This window comes from Furipterus horrens, unplaced genomic scaffold (genome assembly GCF_987537825.1).
Source record: "Furipterus horrens unplaced genomic scaffold, mFurHor1.1.pri manual_scaffold_8, whole genome shotgun sequence".
In the NCBI taxonomy this organism is placed as follows: domain Eukaryota; kingdom Metazoa; phylum Chordata; class Mammalia; order Chiroptera; family Furipteridae; genus Furipterus; species Furipterus horrens.
Window position 1 is genome coordinate 110,784,569 of NW_028327178.1, and position 20,234 is coordinate 110,804,802.

At 61.1% G+C, this 20,234-nt stretch overlaps 1 protein-coding gene across 1 annotated transcript; it reads right to left on the minus strand.

Annotated features, from left to right (window-relative positions):
* Window positions 1-1,319: 1,319 nt before the first annotated feature.
* GMEB2 (glucocorticoid modulatory element binding protein 2) lies at window positions 1,320-13,214 on the minus strand. The gene is made up of 10 exons (XM_090286665.1): window positions 12,501-13,214; window positions 11,607-11,794; window positions 10,477-10,574; window positions 9,966-10,096; window positions 6,342-6,445; window positions 4,589-4,746; window positions 3,459-3,530; window positions 3,051-3,188; window positions 2,740-2,862; window positions 1,320-2,206 (listed from the first exon to the last, which is right to left on the minus strand). The coding sequence occupies exons 1-10, from the start codon at window positions 12,699-12,701 to the stop codon at window positions 1,548-1,550; spliced, it is 1,872 nt and encodes a 623-aa protein (XP_090142791.1). The 5' UTR covers window positions 12,702-13,214; the 3' UTR covers window positions 1,320-1,547.
* Between the last annotated feature and the right edge of the window lie 7,020 nt (window positions 13,215-20,234).

Below are 20,234 nucleotides of genomic sequence, written 5' to 3' on the forward strand. Positions count from 1 at the left end.
GTATGGCTGTGAAGTGAGCGCTCCCCTAGGCCCGGCCTGAGGCCAGCACCAGGCAGATCGGGTCCGAGGGGCCAGGAGCCCTGGCGTGGCTCTCAGCAAACGAAGCTGGCGCGGACAGGGACCGGCTGATCATGCCCACACTGGCAGGGCCCACGCTGCCCAACTAACAGGACCGAGACTCAGTCAAGACGCACTTAAGAAGTGCAGACACAAACAGGAAGGTAAACATCACGCTGAAACCAGCGGACCCGTGAAAACAGCCAACAAAACGTCACGGGGAAACAGAGACGACCTCAGTAGCTTGACGGGGGCAAGGCCCGCTGAGGCTGGGTCTGGGGCATTGGACAGATGGAGGGATGGATGGCCAGGACCCAGTTCCCTTCAAAGCACAAGCAGGGCCCGCCCCAGGGTGGGAACCCCAGAGACTGGTCCTCAGCAGGCCACATGCCTGGGGAGGCCAGGGGACCCAATGCTTGAGGAGCTTGAGCCATCCTTGGGGCCTGCTGGAGACTCACGGGTGTCGGTCTACCTCGTGACTCCAAAGTCAGAGCTGCAGGTGACCCACGACAGCCCTTCAGTGGGCGTCCGGGTCCCTCCCGTGACTGGCGCTGGCCCTGGCTGTGCCCTCTGGGCAGCCACCCCACACGCCCTGGGGCACTGTGCACAGTCCCCCAGGGGGGCTCCCGGGCCAAGGTTGTCACTGTGGCCCCACCCCAGGACCCACATGGCAGGAACCCCAGCACTCGGTCACCTTCACACCGGCCATCCCGACAGCCACTTTGTACAAAACACTCTGGAATCCAGAGCAGATTCCGGAAGCCTAGGCACTCAGCATGGTTTGGGTTGAAAACACTATAAATTTGACTCTTCCTAGAAGCCGGCTAAACAATTCATGGGAAAACCCCACGGTGCGTGTGGGTGGCCCCTGAGCGCCTCCGCAGCAGGCGCGCAGGGGCAGGGAAGCTCATACTGCCTCAGCCCCTCTGCTCAGGCAGGTGCCCCCAGGTCCACACCCCAGACCCCAGGGCGGGGCCGCAGACCCGAGCCCGTGCCGACCCGACGCGCCACCCGTGCCTGTGCCGGGGACGGGGAGCAGAGTGCCGGCTGCACTAAACCTACAGAAAACTGTGGGAAGAAACCAAATCCATAGGATCCGTGGCTTTCCACCCTTGGGGATGGTCCCCAAGACATGTGCGAGTGACGTGCCCATGGCCGTGTGGCCGCGGCAGGCCCGCTCCCGGGCGCTGCCTGTGTCCCGCCACAGCGGGGCTGCGCGTCCTCTCGTCTGGCTCCTGGTCAGGCCCACTGTGTAAACAGTATTAATAAGCAACAGATGGAAAAATATATTTCCCAAGAAAACGGGGGGAAGAAGTTCAGAACGAAAAGCCCGGCGGGCGTCCCACGCTGCTGCCGCCTTCGGTCCTTCGCTCTCCTCCAGATCCGTCCGGGCGGTCCCTCTCTTTGGTTCAGCAGCCCCACGTGACGCACCGCAACCCGAGGAGAGGGCTGGTCCCCTGCCCACAAGGGGCCTCACCCTCCGCCAGTGGCTACTTGTGCTCCTGGCCCTCAGCCATGGCGGTCACCTCGATGGTGGCTGCGTGCTCCTCCGGTCCTGGGGCTGCCATGGCGCTCTCCACGGCCCCCGTGGGCACTGTCACAATGGTGCTGCCCCCGGGGGACACCTGAGCCATGTTCTGCAGGGTGGGGCCCAGGCCGGGCAGGGTGAGCAGCTGCAGGGGGCTGACCACCTTGACCACAGTGCTGCCGTCCTGCACGGCGGCCGTGCTCAGGACCGTGAGGCTGGACGCGTCCGGGTGGATCTCCACAGTGCCAGGGAAGGTGGTGCCCGATGAGGCCAGCACGGTGTAGCCCCCGAGCAGCGGCGAGGCGGGGGAGCCGGACGGGGCCAGCTGGGAGCAGCCCTTGCCCAGCGCGGGCGAGGGCAGAGCGGACACCACTTTGCCGAGCGGCACGCCGGTCAGCTGGGAGACGGGCACGCCCGGGCTCAGTGCGATCTGGGCAGACTGGGTGAGCACTTGCGAGGCGATGGCGGCCGGCCCGGACGTGGCCCTCGCGAGCCGGGGCCGCTTCATGGGGGGTGGCAGGGACACAGGCGTCAGCGTCATGAGCACGTTGCTGAGGTGCTGGGACTTATGCTTAAGCTCCTTGGCCCGTCGGCGGTGCTCGTCACACTGCTGCTCCAGGGCTGCGGGGACAGAGACAGTATCACCGCAGGGACAGAGCGTCACCATGGGGACAGAGCGTCATCGCAGGGACGTGGGGACAGGGCCAGAGCGTCACCATGGGGACACAGCGTCATCGCAGGGATGTGGGGACGGGGACAGAGTGTCACTCTGTCAGGACAGGGACCACACACATGCTGTCTTGAGCTGCCACGCTCTGATCCACCTATGTTTTGTGTGAAGAGCTGCTCTCATGACGTTAGGTAAAAACTAGATGAAAACAGCACGTGTAACCAGTCTGTTCTACACGCACGCGCACACGCACACATGCACGCACTCCCGTGAGTTCAGGCACCAAGGAGGTGCAGGGAAAGACAACCACGGCCACCACAAACTGGGCTCTGGGTCATGGTCTGTCTTTTCATATCTCTGCCACTTCCTCTTGGGAGCAGCCATGTGCAGTGCCGCAGAAGCCCAGACACTCCCCTGGCCCCCCCACGGCAGTGGTCTGAGCGTCACTGCCCTGCCGGCAGCACAGACGTTGGCCCCCACGCACCGGCCAGGTCGCGGGCGTACTGCTCCCGCGAACGGTCCATCTGGCACTTGCGGCCGGCCAGCACCTTCTTCACCAGGTCCAGCATGCCGAAGTTCTGCACAATGTTGTTAAGGAGGATGGCGTCTGCAGGGCAGAGGGCGCGGGGAGTCAAGGAAGGGCCTGGGGGAGCAGGACGAGCTGCCCCCCGGCCCCCACAGAGGCCACTGGGCTCGGCTCAGAGCGTCAGGGGCCCGCCACACCTCCTGCGCCCTGAGCCAGCCAAGCCCCCAGCCCTGCTCTGTGGGAAGGGGCCCTGCGGGCCTCCCCCTCACCTCGGAGCTGCAGCGGGGGTTCCTGCACCCGTTGCTGCAGGCCCTTCATGGTCTCCACCATCTCCTGGTGGAACTCCTGGATGACCTCGTCCAGCAGGCCAGCGTCCTTGAGCCCCCGCCAGAAGGCAAACGTGTCGTCTGGGAGGGCAGGGGAGGCTCAGAGATAGGAAGTCCTGCCAGGCCCACCCCAGGCTTCCAACCTCAGGAGGAGCAACGGGCCTGCGGGGAACACAGCTCTGGGGTCCAGCAGCGTCCCCCACCAAGTGGGGCCTGAGCCGGCCAGGGGGCCCGCAGGTGGAGGCCGCAGGCTGCGGCACCTGCTCCAGCACAGGCCCGGCCCCCTGCACCGCCCGCCCTCCCCGGCTGCGCAGGCCCCGCCCAGGGGGAGACCGCGGGACGCAGCCGCACCTCCGATGGCCGTGGTCCAGTCACCGGGGTCCTCGCAGGTCTCTATGGTGATGGCAGCAGGAGACCCGTTCACTGCAACCAAGATGGGAGCAGGTGAGCCTGCCTGCCTCGCCGCAACGCGCAAGCTGACAAAGCCGTGCCCTGTGCAGAGGGGCCCAACCTCGCACGGCACCTGCTTCTCCCTGTTTAACTGCAGGCCCCCCAGACACACGGAGCAGCAAGGACAGACAGAAGCACCCGGGCCCACGACCAGCGCCAGCACCGCCACACTGGGGTCCCCGCTGCCAGGCCAGGGCCCCTCACGACTGCCCAGCCTCTGGCTTCCTCCAGCACAGGCCCCGCCCCCTCGACGCCAGGCCGGCTGTGGGGTGCAAACAGCCCCCACCACATGCAGCTCGCCCAGACGGGCCCTGCACCGTGACGGTGCAAATGACACCCTGGGACACACGACTCCATGAAATCACTTCCAGGCAACACGAGAGGGAACCGGGGACCTACTCTCATTCCCACTCCGGTTTTAAGAAAAATGCCCATTCAAACAGCTGGACGAACCCGGACGTCATGGCCACTGCAGGGCGGCCGCAGACACCAGCACGGGCCCAGCCAGCGGGGCCCGAGGGGCGGGGTGGCTGGGAGCGGACGCGGGAGCACCCTGCTGGTCAGAGCTGCTGGTGGCCCCGCCTGGGCTCTGCTGTTCCGCACACGCCCCTCCGTAGGAGTCTCTATGTTTTATAATAAAAGTGGCTCAGCCCTGGCTGGTGTGGCTCAGTGGACTGAGCGCCGGCCTGCAAACCAAAGGGTCGCGGGTTCGATTCCCAGTCAGGGCACAGGCCTGGCTTGCGGGCCAGGTCCCCAGTTGGGGACGTATGAGAGGCAACCACACGTGGATGTTTCTCCCTCTTTCTTTCTCCCTCCCTTCCCCTCTCTCTAGATATAAATAAAATCTTTTTTGAAAAAAGTGGCCTAAAAAGAAAAAGTACTTGAATTGTCCCCGCCAACAAAACAGAGGTTCCAACCGCCAAAGTGAGGGAGGAGGTGGCTGCTGGCTGAGGGGCCCCGGGTTCCCCCTGCCTGCCCAGTGTGGTGGCCAGCAGAAGGGGCTGGTGACTGGGAGCGGGCATGGCACATACCGTCAGCGGTGGCGGGCGTGAGCGGGAGGTACTCTGCCGGAGTGGGGCTGCTCAGGGACACACGGGCCCCCGACAGGTCGATCTTGGTGCTGCGGCAGGTGTTGGAGCACACCTTGTCATGCTGATAGAAGTCCAGCTCCCCAGAGTCCATGATCTTCCTGCCAGGAGACAAGAGCGTCCCCTGTGCGGAGCCCCAGTCTGCGCACGTGACTGGACTCGAGCCCTGCCCACCGCATGTCATTGGGTCCCAGCCGGGTCACTGAGGCCATGGTGGGAGGCAGGGGGGTGGGGGAAGGCCACTGACAGGCCTGCCCAGGAGTACAAAGCACTAGGCTCAGGTGGGGACCCACTGCAGCCAGGCGCATGGCCCTGGCCAGGGGAAGTGACCTCATGGAGCTGATGGGCACCGGCTGGGAGAAGCCTCGCCCCTCTGCCTTTGTGCTGCGAGCTCAAGCTGCAAGGGGCCGGGCGGCTCCACAGGCTCCCACCCAGCTTGGCCCCCGATCAGTGAAACAGCCCATCACCCCCCCGACACCCACTCTCTAGAAAACCAGGGATGGCTGAGTGGGCTGAGGGGACCAGGACTCTGCTGCTCAAGGACAGGAGATGTGGTGGCAGGGCCTCTGCCTGTCGCAGCCCAGGCTGAAGCTCACAAGGGGAAGGTCCAGGGCTGCTGTCGGGGCTCCCTGGTGAGGGCCACAGGCACCCCTGCAGTAGCCATGCATGGCCGAGGATAGCAAGAGCTGCTCCACTGGAGAGAAGCCCTGTCACAGCTACACCGACACTGCCAGACACATCTCTGGGGGCCCCGCGATGGCTCGGGCAATGGGAAACCCTTCCTTCCAGTCAGGGCCAGTGTGACACCAAAGCAGGAAGTGTCGGACGTGAGAACCAGGGGGCAACACTCCTGGGGCTGTGAGCGTGGAGTCTTGGGTCGGAAGGGGTCAGAAGGCCACCTGTGACGGGCCCACGCTGGGACGCCTGCGGGTCAGACACGGCCAAGAGTCCGACGCAGGAGAGCAAGAACCCCGCGAGACTCTGCAGCCCCTGGGTGCAGACTGGACGTCTGCGTGGAGCCACCAGGAGCCGCCGACCAGTGTCGAAGGAAAGGAGGTGTCTGAGGACGAAGCAAACCCCTCACCAAGGCCCGGGAGCAGGCCTGGCACAGCCGAGCTGCCTCACAGGCCAGGCCGCAGTCCAGACCGAGACCCTGTGCAGACTCACCGGCACACAAGGCCAAGGAGACTGACCTGTGGCCACTGGACGCAGACACGGTCTGAACAGGAAGCCCCCAAGCAAGAGAGGACAGTGCCCAGACGAGTGGACAAACACGCACAGCAGGGTCCAGACCTGGGGCTCTGGGCACACCTGCAGATCTGGGGCGGCCACCCAGCAGTGACCTGGGTGTTCTGCATGCACAGAGGGCCGGCCGGCTGCAAGACGGCCACGTGTCCCTGAGGCACAAATGCTGCGCCACCCGAGTGCTCACTGCAGCACGGCCACAGCGCCTCCAGGGGGAAACTGGCGGGATTCAGGCTGCGACAGAACGACGGGCTGGACAGCGTCCGTGTGGCCGTGGCCAGGCAGCCCGGGACTGTGTCTACTGTCCGCATGTCCAAAACGTGCCTCATGTTCAAGACCCCAAAGCAACAGAAAAGCAAGGACAACACATGTCCCCCGGGGAGGGCGTCTGGAGCGGTCACCCGCACGCGCCTGCCTGTAGACACCGCCCCTCCCCTCCACGGATGCCCACCTGAGCATGATGCCGTTCATCCGGATGGCCCTCTTCCAGTCCTTCAGGGTGGACTTGCCGGCCAGGTGCACGAACTCCTTGGGGCTGATGACGTGCTCGTCATACTGTGGAGGGGACACAGCAGAGCAGTCAGGATGCACCCCCCGCCTGGCCGGTCCAGAGCGCGGCCTGGGGAAGGGGTGCGGGCTAAGGCTGGCGCCAGGCACAGAGAAGCTGCGGGCCCGTCCTCAGGCCCTCACAGGGGTCAGCCGCAGCGGCCTTGGCACAGGGTGAAAACAGCTCAGGTGGGACGGGGCGTGGCTTCTGGCCTGCTGCCGTCTGGGAGGGGCCACCTGTGGCACCAGCACACCTCGTGAGGACCTTACGCCGAGGTCCCGGCAAAGGCACACGGGACACAGCGTGTGGGGCAGCAGCGCCCAGCCTGGCCCACCACCCACACAGCGCCCCGTGACGCACGTGTGCCCATGCTGACGCCGGGGACAATCCCCCCACTTGCAGGTCGGGCTTGCTAGTGCCACCACGGCTGGCACTTCAGACGGCCCCAAGAGGTCAACTACCCTACTCACAGTCCTGTTCAACGAGCAACCATGGGACCCAAATCAGAATAAAGCTGCATTTTGCTGGGAAGAGAAGCAGCTGGAGATGGGAGCTCCACCGGTCTTGGCGCACGTCTGGACACTCGCTGGACCCCGGCCCGGCCCAGGGCCTGCCCTTCCCCGGGCGTTTCCCTCGGGGACTCCCTGCTGTCTGCATCAGGCCGAGCCCAGATCACCCAGCCGCCGCCGGGCACAGAGCGCCTCACCTGTCTCCGTCAGACGTGGCGCAGGTGTGGCAGTGTGGCCAGCCCCCCTACTTCCCTGGGCAGCTGCCTTTTCCCACACTGAGCATAGGGAGACACACGATCCCACTCAGATGGGCAGGGGCAGTCACGGTCCAGGCAGGCAAGAGTCCAGAGCTATGCGGTCCCACTCACACCCCTGCCAAAGATGGCCGCGCGACACACGCTGGGTCCCACGTACAACCTTCTTAAGATGTGGTGCTGGTGCGGCAGCGGCACCTTAGCTTCCGTTCCCATTTCTTTACCCTCACGCCTGCCTTCCCGGAAGCTCCCGTACGACCACCTGCCCTGCCTACCTGCCCTGAGATGCCCTGGCCTGGGCCCTGAGCTGGGATCACCATGGGGAAACAATGATCGGACTTGTTTTTATTCATCTTTCTTCAGTGTTTTATATCAGAAGTATCTTGAGTCTTTTTAGGTCGGCCCAACAGTTAATTTGCTTTTTTTCCGTAAGCTGGCTGCGGTCCAGACCGAGACCCTGCGCAGGCTCACTGGTGCACGAGGCCGAGGAGGCTGACCTGGGCCACCAGACGCAGACTCGGTCTGGACAGGAAGCCCCTGGGTACCAGTAGTGCTTAGCTGTCTTCAACTTTATTCGAAACAATTTTGCTAGAGTGTATTGTGACCGCTGTAATATCAACACGCATTAAAAAAAAAAAACACATCAAAATTGGGGAATTTTTGTGCAGCCGCTTTAACACTGAAGACGGAAGAAAATAAGCAACGATTTTTGGCAGATTATGTTTGCTGTTTCAAGAAAGGTAAGAGCACAACTGAAACGCAAAAAGAGACGTGTGCCGTGCATGGAGAAGGGGCTGTGGCTCACGGAACGTGTCAGAGGTGGTTTGAGAAGGTCCGTGCTGGAGGTTTCTCTCTGGACGATGCTCCATGGTCGGGCAGACACGCTGAAGTTGACAGCGATCAGACTGAGAACGGTCAACGGTCTATCATGTGGGAGACAGCCAACATATTCAAAATATCCAAATCAAGCTTGGAAAATCATTTGCACCAGCTCAGTTGTGTTAATCACTTTGATGTTTGAGTTCCACATAAGTGAAAAAAACCTTCTTGACCATATTTCTGCATGTCATTCTCTACTGAAACATGACAAAATTGTTCTGCTTTTAAAACAAGTTGTGACGGGTGATGAAAAGTGGATACGCTGTCACAACACGGAACAGGGAGAATCACGGGCGAACGGCGTGAACCGCCGCCAGGCTCTCCAAGGCCAGTTTCACCCGCAGAAGGCGACGCTGCGTACACGGTGGGGCTGGGAGGGAGTCCTCTGCTCTGAGCTCCTCCCAGAAAACCAGATGGTCCACTCCAAAGAGTGCTGGTCCCGGTCAGACCAACTGAAGGCAGCGCTCGAGGGGGAGTGTCCGGAATTAGTCAACAGAAAACACATAACCTCCCATCATGGTAACACAAGACTGCATGTTTCTTTGACGACCAGGCAAAAACTATCACAGCCTGGCCTGGAAGTTCTGATTCATCCGCCGTATTCACCAGACATCGCACCTTCAGATTTCCATTTATTTTGGTCTTTCCAAAATTCTCTAAATGGAGACAAATTTCAGTTCCCTGGCAGCTGCAGAAGGCACCTGGGACAGTTCTTTGCTCAAAGAGATAGAAAAGTGCTGGGAGGATGGAACGGTGAAGTCGCCTGAAAGATGGCAGAGGCAGTGGAACAGAACTGTGAATACACTGTTCAATCAAGTTGTTGGGGAAAATGAAAAACTCTTTTATTTTTACTTTAAAACTGAACGAACTTTTAGGCCACCCCAAGAAGTTTGATGACGTGTTTCTGACCAGAAGTGTCCTGCAGGAGCTAACTCTCATCTACGTCATGGAGCCAAGGACAGACCTGGTTTCCTTAGACCACATTTTTCTTGAGGTCGGATTCCAAGAGCCAGTCGCTGCTGAGTGAGGACTCACTTCGTGTCCGCTTCCCGACCGCAAGGCTGCCCACGGGCCCCGTCCAGTCCTGGGAAGCAGCACTGACCTCCCACCTCACCCACAGGCAGCGCTCAGGGCTCACACAGGCCCCAGGCAGCGGGAGAGGCGGGCGGCGCATCTGGGTCCCTGGAACCGGAGCAGCACCCGCGTCCCAACCCCACGTCTCCACAGCGCGCAGTCGGGCCTGCCTAGGACTCCCTCGGTCAGCGTCTGCTGCTCTTCCGTGAGCAACTGGAACCCTGCCCAGCACGGGCCCTGCGTCCTCCTCGATGGCGGTGTTCTGACGCAAGGCTGTCCCAGGCCGCTCACGGCCCCGCCACCCCGACAGCTGTTGCTGGCTCTCACGCGGGAGATTTTCCACTGGCTGTTCCTGGTGTACGTGACACGGGGTGCGCTGTGACCGACCGCAGGGGCTTGCAGACTCTCCTTCCCTGGAGCTAGGACCCCATCTGCCAGGAGCCACTGATGTGCGTCTGTCCCACAGGGCACAGGGGCCGCGCCCCGGAGCCCATTCACACAGTTTGGGACTCCGGTCTCCTGGACGAATGGCTACCTCCCTCCATCCTGGAAGCTCTCAGACCTGCTGTCCCGTGTCCAAGACCTCGCCTCCCCTCCCCGCTGGCCTCTGTGGCCAGCTCCGGATCCCTGCTTTGCCTCTGTCCCCTGTAACAGGGTGACTTCCTGTGCCCTTCCTCATGGGCTCAGCATGTCCTCCTCTGCCACCTGAGCCGTGGACTTCGGCCTCCGGGACAGCCGCAGCACAGGTCACGCCCCCCACCCACCCACCGCAGCAGTGCTCAGGCGTGTGCTTGGCTAAGTCAGGCCCTCACCTGCACACACTTCACGTTGATGCCGGGGCACACGAACTTCCTCCAGATGAGGTTGGCTCTGCTGTCCCCGCAGGTGATGGGGTACACGATCTCCGCCTCCAGGTTCTCCCCCTCCTCAGTCACCTTCACTGCTCACCAGGTGCACAGACAGGGACAGAGCAAGACAGAGTCAGTCACAGCCGCTCCAGAGTGCTCCTGTCCCAGGGCAGCAGCAGCTGGAGGCCCAGGCCTCCAGAGCTTGGGGTGCAGGAAGGGCCGGGCCAGGGCCAGCTGGGCAGGGGCACCCCGGTCCTGGGGTTAGGGTTTCAGCCCAATTCACATGTCACTTCAACTACAGCAAGACCAGCATGAGGGTGTGAAACCACAGGTCAACTGAAGAGCCACTTGAGGACATCAAGTGACACTTCCAATGAGCAGAGCTGCGGCGCGGGGGCCCCAACAACCAAGGGGGGACACAGCCAGGCCGCATCCCCGGGCCACCTCTCCCTGTGGGCTACCTGCAGGAACCTACCCAGCACGGCCTCCTTGAGTTGCGAGGACGCTGTGAAGGCAGCTGCGGCCGCGGCCGCCGCGTTCTCCGTCTCCACGTTGTCCTCGCTCAGGTCGCCCCTGGAGGACGGAGGGGGGTACATGAGTGCGCCCCGACACTCACGCGCAGCTCTGCTGCTGCTTCTGTGGCCTTTCCCAGTTGGGTCCGCAGCCCAGAGCCCGTGCAGGTCAGGGGACCTCTGCTGACAGCCACCGCGCCGCACCCGCGTCAGGTGCTCCTGCAGGTGGGCTTTGGCTCACAGCTGCGTCTCAGGGGCCCATGCGGCCCCTGGCGTGTGAAACGGGCGCGACGCGGTGTGCAGGCCCCGGCACTTCAGCGGGAGTTCTAACCCGTTTCTTTCCTCAGCAAAGTTGGTTATTCCTGTTACAGTGACTTCATGTGGTCACGAAACTACCAAAAACACCAAGTTTTAGAGAGAAGGCTGAGGTCCAGAGACCCCTCCCTCAGCAGGGGTTTGCCCCGGGCCTGGACAGGGGAATGGGGACAACTGGCCGCTCGGGGGTCCCCGGAAGGTGTGGGTGGTGTGGGTGACCAGAGCGCCTGACTGAGCCCGGAGGGCCAGCGTCTTGGCAGCAGCAGAGAAGGCCAGGCCCGGGAGGGAGGGGCCAAGGGAACGGGCACCGAGCACATGGGCTCAGGGACACTGGGATGGGCTGCAGGCCCTGGGGAGGGTCCTGAGGGCAGTCAGGGCAGGACCATGGGGGGTCGCAGGATGAGGGGCAGCAGCACACAGGCTCTCACAGGGCAGGAGGGGGTCAGGAGGGGTCAGAAGGAAGGGGCTGGCAGGGAGAAGAGGGGCCTATGAGCAGCAATCAGGAAACCCTAGAGACCTGGTCACCCCGGATCTCCAGGCTCACTGACTCTGTGGTTCCACCCACCTGCCTACCCCCCATCTGGTGCCCGCAGGTGTCAAGGGTAAGGACGAAGCGTCACCTCTGTCCCAGTGACGTGACATCCCGTTTGGGCCGCACACCTGCGCAGGCAGACTCTAGGCAGGTGCAGAACACCATGGTGGAGGGATGCGCCACGGGCCTCACACTCTCCGCGTCGGCGACTGCCAGCCCCACCACCCAGCACGGGCCCATCCTCACCCGTGAGCCGCCAGGCTGGTTGCCACCAGCACCGTCTTGACCTCCTCCATGCCGCTGCCATCCACCGCAGTGTCCGGGGTTGTCACCACCACCACCTCCTCCATGTGCACGCTGACATCAGGGGTCGCCATGGCTCTGCAGAAGGGGGTGCTCAGGACTAAGACGTCACTTTGCCAGGGTCCCACGTCCTGGAGGAAAGAACAGGCAGGGCCCAGGCTCACAGAAGTTCTCATGTCTGTCCCAGACACGACTTTTTGACAGAAAAGACAAGGGCTGCTCCTGGACCACTGGTGACAATGGAGTGGGCACAACTGCCCGTCCTGACCATGTGAGGGCTGAGGTCCCTGAGCAGAGCACGCGGACCAGCACCTGGGCCTGAAAGCTCAGAGTCAGGGCAGGGGCAGGGAAGGAGGCCAGGGTCCCAGCAGACTGCCCACAGGGGAGTCTCTGGCTGTTACCTGTTGCCTCCACATCCCCAGCCACAATCCAGAGCTATGCATAGGAAGCAGCCACAGCCCTGGCCGGTGCAGCTCAGTGGGTTGGAGCCTTGTCCCATAAACCAAAAGGTGGCAGGTTCAATTCCCGGTCAGGGCACCTGCCTGGGTTGTGGGTTTGGTCCCCAGTCGGAGCGCATGTGGGAGGCAACCGATCAATGTTTCCCGCTCACATTGATGTTTCTCTCCCTCCCTTACCCTCCCTCTAAATTCGGAAAAGAAAGCAGTCGGTGACAAGTCCTGTCCCTGGGCAGGGGAAATGGAGGGAAACCCACAAAGGCACCTAAAGGGAGCCTGGGAGTCTCCAATGAAGGAAGTATACTCCTCCTCCCAAGTGACCAGCAATCCCACCTCCAGACACCAGCAGCCAAAATACCTGAGAGCCAGGACTAACACAGACCTGCACAAACCAGCGGACACAAGCAGGGGACCGGCTGGCCACACACCCATCAAGACAGTGGACGCCCTGGCTGGTGTGGCTCAGTGGATTGAGTGCCGGCCTGTGAACCAAAGGGTCGCTGGTTCGATTCCCAGTCAGGGCACAGGCCTGGGTTGCAGGCCAGGTCCCCAGCTGGGGGCACATTGAGAGGCAGCCACACATGGATGTTTCTCCCCTTTTCTTGCTCTCTCCCTCCCCCTCTCTCTAAAAATAAACAAATAAAATCTTAAAAAGAAACAAGTGGGCAAATGGTGTGGTCAGCACGCACAAGGGATCAGGACTCCGCTTTGACAAGAAATGGGATTCGGTACCTGCTACAGTGCGGGGGAGCCTTGACGAAGTCATGCTGAATAAAGTGGGCCAGATGGGAAAGGACAGTGTTGTAGGTCCCACTTATGTCAGTGACACGAAAACAAATAGTCCAATTCTACAGACAGAGATTCCAAGAGCGGGGGGCAGGGCAGGCAGAGTGGGACGGGGACATGGTGTCAGTCTGGGGAGGTGAGAAAGTTCTGGGTGCGGATGGCTGCACAGTGGTGGGAAGGGATGGAATGGCGCTGAGCTGTCCACATGAACATGGTTAAAATGGTAAGTTTATGTGCTGTGCATTTTGCCGTAATAAAAAATAAAACAACCCACCTTTTTTAATACTATTATAACAGGATAACTTATTAGGACTAGATATATGCTAGAAAGTAGAGAATATAAAAACTTGCCAAAAAAAAGGAAGAGAAACTTCTTCAGAACTTCATTTTACACATCACCTGCCCAGCACTGGATGGGCAGGAACACTTCTGCTGGCAACGTGAGCACCTACCCCAGGGGTGGGGCCCAGACCACACTGGGGAGAAGCCACCAGCCTGTTCTGCGCTCCCTACGAAGTCACAGTAACTAAGCCTTCTGCCAGGTAACTCGCCCAGATTCAGTGGCCAGTGTTAAAACTGGGCCTCAAGGGCTCCAGTGATTGTAAATGACACTCGCTTACCATATCCAGCCCCCAGACAGTCTGCTGAGCGTCTGCTGGAAAGGCCTGCAGACCCACCCTAGCTCTTTCTGTCCCGGGATGGAGCAGCACCTGGGGGCTCTGCACCTTCCTAGCCAGGGCTGGGTCTGCAGACAACTTGAGGAAGCCACAGGCAAGGCAAGTTGGCAAGCCAGAGAGATGCAGGAGCCAGGGCTTCCCCGACCACCCACCTGCAGTGACCCCTGACCCCAAAACACACAGAGGCAACCTGGTGAGGGGAGTTTAATGCTGCGGAGAGAGGCTGCACCCCAGTGGGAAGTGCAGGGGGAGCTGGGAGACACCACCCCTGCCCTGCGGGGGGCGGGGGGGAGTGTGATGAGCAGGGCGTGAGGGGCCCAGAGGCCAGGGCAGAGTGTGTGGTTCCGAAACACACATCGGTTTCACTGTGAAGAATCCCTCCGAACGCGTCCAAATTCCAGAACTGATGACCAGAGGCCGGGACGCGGGCAGCCCTCCTTCCCCGCTTTAGGAGGGCATAGCAAACACGCGAGGGAATGAAAGGCAGTGTAAAAACTCAGGAAAAGACATTTAAAAACCTCCGACGTCCCCGCAGAGGAGGCACTTCCTCGTCCCGCTGAAGCCAGCAGCAACCTGAGACTCGCCCGCATGGGGCGGGGCTGCTGCGCAAGCCAGGGCTGGGTCCCCAGGCTGCCCCAGAGGCTTTCAGCCCTAAAAGCTGTCACAATGAGCTCATTGACATCCACAGCCGTGCATTTTCTAAAGTTTTGTTCTAGATGAAGGCTTTGGAACAACCGAAGGGAGCAAAAGGCACTGAAATAGCACTGACCTGTGGTGCTTCTTTCTCAGGGCGCGGCTACCTGACTGAGGTGCCCCTCCCTGCACGGAAGGGGGCTCCGCAGGGACCAGGGGAGCTGCGCTCCCACCCAGAGAGGCAGAGAGGCAGGGTGCCCCCCACCGGCAGCGGTCCTCATCCAGATTTCAAAACTGCGGAGCAACAGGTCGTGTGCGCAGAGAACTGCATCCCTGCCTCTAACGGCCACCGCAGCAGCAAAGTCACTGGACAGAAAACTGCTGGGGTGCAGACAGACACCGAGCCCTCACCTCCAGGCTGAGTGCGGCTTCACCTTTCCACCAACGCCCAGTCCTAGGCCCTGGGTGTGGGCTCCTTACTGGTGGATATTGAGCCCCAACTAATTTAGAGGTAAATAAGCTATGAGAACCCTGGCTGGTGTGGCTCAGTGGGTTCAGCTCTGGCCTGTGATCCAAAGGGTCCTTGGTTCGATTCCCAGTCAGGACACGTGCCCGGGTAGTGGGCCGGGTCCCCAGTAGGGGGTGCTCCAGGGGCAACCACGAATTGATGGAGAGAAGATGTCACCCCGAAGGGGGTTCCTCTCGTCCTGCCTCTCCTGGGGAACCTGCGTTTCTGCGCCCAGGTCTCCAGGTCGCCCAGGCTCTGGTCTCAGCCACACCCTGGCCACATCCAGCCAGGCTGCACCTGGCACCTACACACACAACCCCCAAAATACAGGAGTTGGCGCATGGCTCTGAAAAGACCGTGAGCAGCCGCCCCTCCCAGTTCCGGCATAAGATGTCTTAGGTTTGAATATACTTTTATAAATATTCTAAGTTCATAGAAACGCCTGCATGTTTGTAATAGATATGGAAATTCCTCCCCAGCCCTGTCTTCAGTTTTTAAGATACTGCCTATGAAGAAATAATTTCTGAACAAGCATTCTGCTTAATTGGTTATATTTGGGGTCCATTTAATCCATTCGAGTTTACCTTTAGGAAACCTGTCTTGTGCCTTGTTGGTAGATATAAACCAGTGTGACCACTAAGGAAAGTTGTATGGAATTTTCCCAAAAAATTAAACATAAAACTAGCACGTGGTCCGGCCGTCTGGCTTCTGGGCCTTTATCGAAAGGAAATGACGTCAGGCCTCCAAGATGCCTGCACCTGGGAGCGGTGCGGCCCCCGCGCAGCGGCCCACGCAGGGAGGCGCCCGAGCGGCGGTCCGGGAGGAAAGACGGCGGCGCTGACCCAGCGGCCGGGCTGAGCACCGCCGGTTCGATTCCCGGGCAGGGCGCACACGCCTGGGTCGAGGGCCACATCCCGGGTGCGGGTGGAAGGGGGGCGCACGAGAGGCACCCGACCCACGTCCCTCTCCCTTTCTCCCTTCCCCTCTAAAAATAAGTAAAACTTAAAAAAGAAAACACGGTGTGTGGGCGGCATGTGAGGCGGCCTTGGGAAAGGAAGCGCCGCCTTGGGGACAGCATGGCCTGGAGGCACTGGGCCGGACCGGGACACACACACACACAGACCCCGGCGCACTAAGGACCCACGCGGGCCCCGCGCACAGGACAGCGGAGTGGGGGGGCGGGTCGGAGCGCCCAGCGTCGGCCGCACGGCGTCGGGGCGCACAGCCGCCCGGGGCCAGGCCTCAGCCAGAGCTCTTATCGCAGCGTCAGGACCGGCGGGAGGCCAGACTCCGGGTGCCGGGGCGCGCTGCTCCCGGGCTCAAGCTGCGCACGGCGCCCACGCGCGGCTTCTCCTACGTCCGGAAAAGGAACCTGGCCGGCACGGAGACTGCATTCGGGGTGTGAGCAGAGAAGCGGACGGTCCAAGGAGGAACGTCAGCGGCTAAAGGGGTGACAGAGTTCACCGGGTCCCGAGCGCTTCACGCCTCCTTCCGAAGCCTCCATTAGACGGGCCCCACGCGCGCCAGCGGGGCCCCGGCTCCCACCCGGGCCCGCGCCCACACCGAGAGCCGCCCCCCGTGTGCCCGCCGCCTTCCGGCGAGATGGAGGCGGGTGCGGCCGCCGACGCCGCCTGACGCGGGCCCGTGACGCCCGTGACGCCCGCCGCGCGCCGCCGCCCCTCCCCCGCTCCCCTCCCCCCGCCGTAACGTCCTGACGCTCCGCAGGGACCCCTGACTGGACGGCGGCGCGCGGCGGAGCGAGAGGCCTCGCCGCGGGGGGCGGCGGGCGCTTACCTGGGCCGCGGCCGGGCCTGCGCGGGCGCCGGCGAGCGGGGGACGACGGGGGCCGGCGGCGGGGGCGGCGGTGGCGGCCGCGGGCTCCGCTCCTTGTTGGGGATTCGGCGGCGGCGGCGGCGGCGGCAGCAGCCCGGGCGCGCGCTTCCTAGTGACGCAGGCGGCGGGGCCGCGCACGCAGGGCAGGGGCGGGGCCGGGGACTTAACTTGGCGCTCGGCGCCGGGACGGGAGGTGCCGAGAAATAAGGCCCGGCGGGGCTAGACACGCGTGCGCGGCGGCGCCTTCGCCCGCGGACCGGTGCCCTGGCCCTGCCCTGGCCCCGCCCCGGCCCCCGCACACCTTCCCCGCGCCGACAGTCCCCGCGGTGCGGTGGCGGGAGGCGTGTTTGAGGGCCAGCCGCCGACACTAGATGCAGGTCCGCCCGGTTGCTGCCAGCGTGCGAGTCTCCTGGTCGGCCTCTCGCCCTTCCACCCGTTTGTCTAGCGAATCCTGCCGCTGTCCTCGTCAATTTTAATTTTCAGGGACGGGGGAAGGGAGGGAGAAATAGAGGGAACAATACACCGATCGGTCGCCTCTAACGCCCCCGGCTGAGGACCTGTCCCGGAATCCGGCCGGCGGCCTTTCCTTCGGGTTGCTGTTTGCAGGCCGCGTGCGATCCACGGAGCCACACGGGCCAGGGCTGTCCTCTCAAGTTCGTGCCCTGGCAGGACCTGCACGGCGCCGCGCGTTCTCCGAAGTGTTGGTCCCCGGCGGCGCTCCTACCCCTGGCCACGTGTGCTCACTTCAGTTTAGTTAAAATCATCTCAAACTCAGTTCCCCCGTCATCCCCGAGCCGTGCAAGACCCCCAGGTGTGCGGTGAGGGACGCGTTTTCCTTCGCTCTGTAAAGGGCTGCGATGCAAAGCCGGGTTTTTTAACAGAACGTAGGAAGAGGGACATCACTCAGCTTTTTTGGCTTTCCTTTGACTTGTGAGCCAAGTGCAGGTGCAGCGGGAGCCCCAGGGCGGTGGTCCCCAGGGCCCATCTGCCCTCCCCAGCCCAGCAGCCGTGGGGCTTCAGCGTCACACATTCATTAGTCTGCCGGGCTCCAGCAGGCGGGGGAGGGCCCCGAGGGTGGCTGAGGCGTCAGTGGGCGGAACAGGGAGGCACACCTGAGCTGTCCCGATCTGTTCACTATCATTGCCTCCTCTGCTGGAAGCTGCGGAACGGGCGGGGCGGAGGGGGCGGGGGATACTGCCCTCTCGGAGTGCTCCCACGGCGGGAACAGAGGCCGGAAACAGATGTCTTCTTTAGGCCCCAGCCGTGAACCCCTGTCCATTCTTCAGCAGGAAGACAACTGAAGGCCATTTCCCAGAATGGGAAGTTTTCAAGCAAACTTCATTGCAGTAATGGTACAATCAGGACGGTTGCACTGTCATTGTTTTCAGTAGCATGTACTCAAGCCAGTGATGGAAAAAGTCTGTCTTTCTAAAGATTAAACTACCGAGCCTATTATCTGAGCAGGTGTGCTCAGTCTGTATCTCTCATCCGAGTTCCCCATCCACACGTTCTGCACCCAAATGCCAATAAAATCAGCCAAGGCCCAGAAGGGCACTGGCGTCAGGGACCAGGCTACGTGGCACCAGGACAGAGCTGCCTTCAACATCCTGCGTGCACCAGGTTCCTACTGCCCTGGTCAGGATGAGCCCTGGCCACCAGCCGGAGTCTGAGCACCGGGACTTCCGGCCTCCATGTTCCCACTGCAGCACGAACTCAGGCCTAGCATTTGAACCTGACTTCAACTCTTCTGTCTCCAAAAGGGCTCTGTTTGGCTAGCAGGATCATTTGTTCATTCTGGGTGGTGGGGGTGCTGATTTCTCTCCAGGAGCACCCATGGGAGATGCCCAGCCCATGCTGGGGTGCAAGGGGAGGGGGCGTTCACTCTTAGTTTGTACAGGCAAGAGGAAAACACGCTGTCGTACAAATCACCTTCAGACCCTATCCTGAAGACACCTGGACCGCAGTCAGTGAGAGCAGAGGGTCATCACCAGGCCCCAGGATGCCATGGGGTTGCCATGCCTGCTCTCTCCTCAGGCACCAGACCAGAGAGAATGCAGGACAAATGCAGGCCTAACTCACCAGGCAAAGCTGTCCCTGAGCTCTGCTCTGGCTCTGACCCTGGAGCCCCCACTTGTGGGTCGATTTTCAGTCCAGGTCGAGACGCACCAGGCAGCTGATGTAGGAACATGGGAAGTCCAGGTTGCTTTCAGTTCACATTGCCTCCAACTTTTAAGAAACTACTCCTCAAACTTCGGTTTGGTATTCAGGAACAAGCTGTAAAAAAATAGCCTTTTTCCAATCGCGTATCTTTGTAAACCTAGGTTTTTTTTATATACTTCAACCATTCCAGGGTTTTTTTGGGGGGCGGATTTCATTGTTTTTCATTTAATTTTATTTATTTACTTATTGTTTAGAGAGGGGAAGGGAGGGAGAAAGGGAGAGAATCATCAATGTGTGGTTGCCTCTTGCACGCCCCCAACTGGGGACCTGGCCCACAATGCAGGCCTGTGCCCTGACTGGGAATCAAACCCGTGCCCTTTGGTCTGCAGCCCAAAGCTTAATCCACTGAGCCACACCAGCCAGGGCAATTGTTTTTAATTTTAAAGTGTTATACAAAAAGTAATGGGTATATCATTTTAAATGAATTAGTACTTCTTAATTTCTGAGTTCCATTTCTTAATGTGATAACTGTCCATCCATATAACCCATATAAACAAAGCTCTTGGCGGGGGGCGGGGGGTGTCCTCCATAAATTTGTAAAATTGTGTGGGGTCCCTGAAACCAAAATGTTGGAGAGGTTTCTCAAAAGTCCTAGTACATCTATGACATGAGTGACTCTGCAGACACCAAAGTGACACTTGTGAAGAGGAAGGACAAGTGCTGACAGCAAGCAGTGGGGGTGGGGGGGTGGGGGCAGGAAGGCTGGGCCCTGGGGAGAGCTGGGTGTCTGCCTCCTCCCCCACCCCCGTCTCCTGGGCTTCAAAGGGGAAAATGGTCTGCGTGTCGTTTACACTCATTTCTGAAAATTGCCGTCGTCACCAAAGCTATTCCTAATCGTGGTGGGAAACCAGCCTGGTAACTGGCTCCCGTGGGAGTTGCGCGGGAGGCGCACTTGCCACGCTTCCCACCCCACGGACGCAGGACACACACTGGGACAATGCAACCGTCTCTTAAACACACAGGTTTTTTCTTTAATTGTTCATTTGACTTCGTTTTAGGATCACTTCCACTACAAGGGGAGATGGGTGCATTTACACTAGGCTTCCGCGATGAGAGCTGCCGCGGCTAAAACAAACCCCGCCCCCAGCTCCCTCTCCACGACCCGCTGAGTCCCAGCAAAGCCGCAGGTGCACCACTCCTTCTGGAGGCTGTCTTGGTGGGGTGAGGGAGGGGGCGTGGGTCTCTACTTCCCCCTAGCCCCGCTCCCTGGCTGGGCCCTCGTTGGTTTCTGCAGGATGGAAGCTAGGGCACTGGAGGCTGCAACCACCAGGGTTCTGGGACGCTGTCTCTGGGTCCTGCAAGGACTTGTAGTCTGTCCCCTCCTGCTTTCCGCCAAGAGGACGGTCAGCAGGGACCCTGCCGCCAGAACCCAGCGGTGGGTGGGACTGCCGTGGAGAAGAGAAAGATACTGCACTGGGTCAAAGACTAGACAACCCACATGTCCAGACAGGTGGCGGTC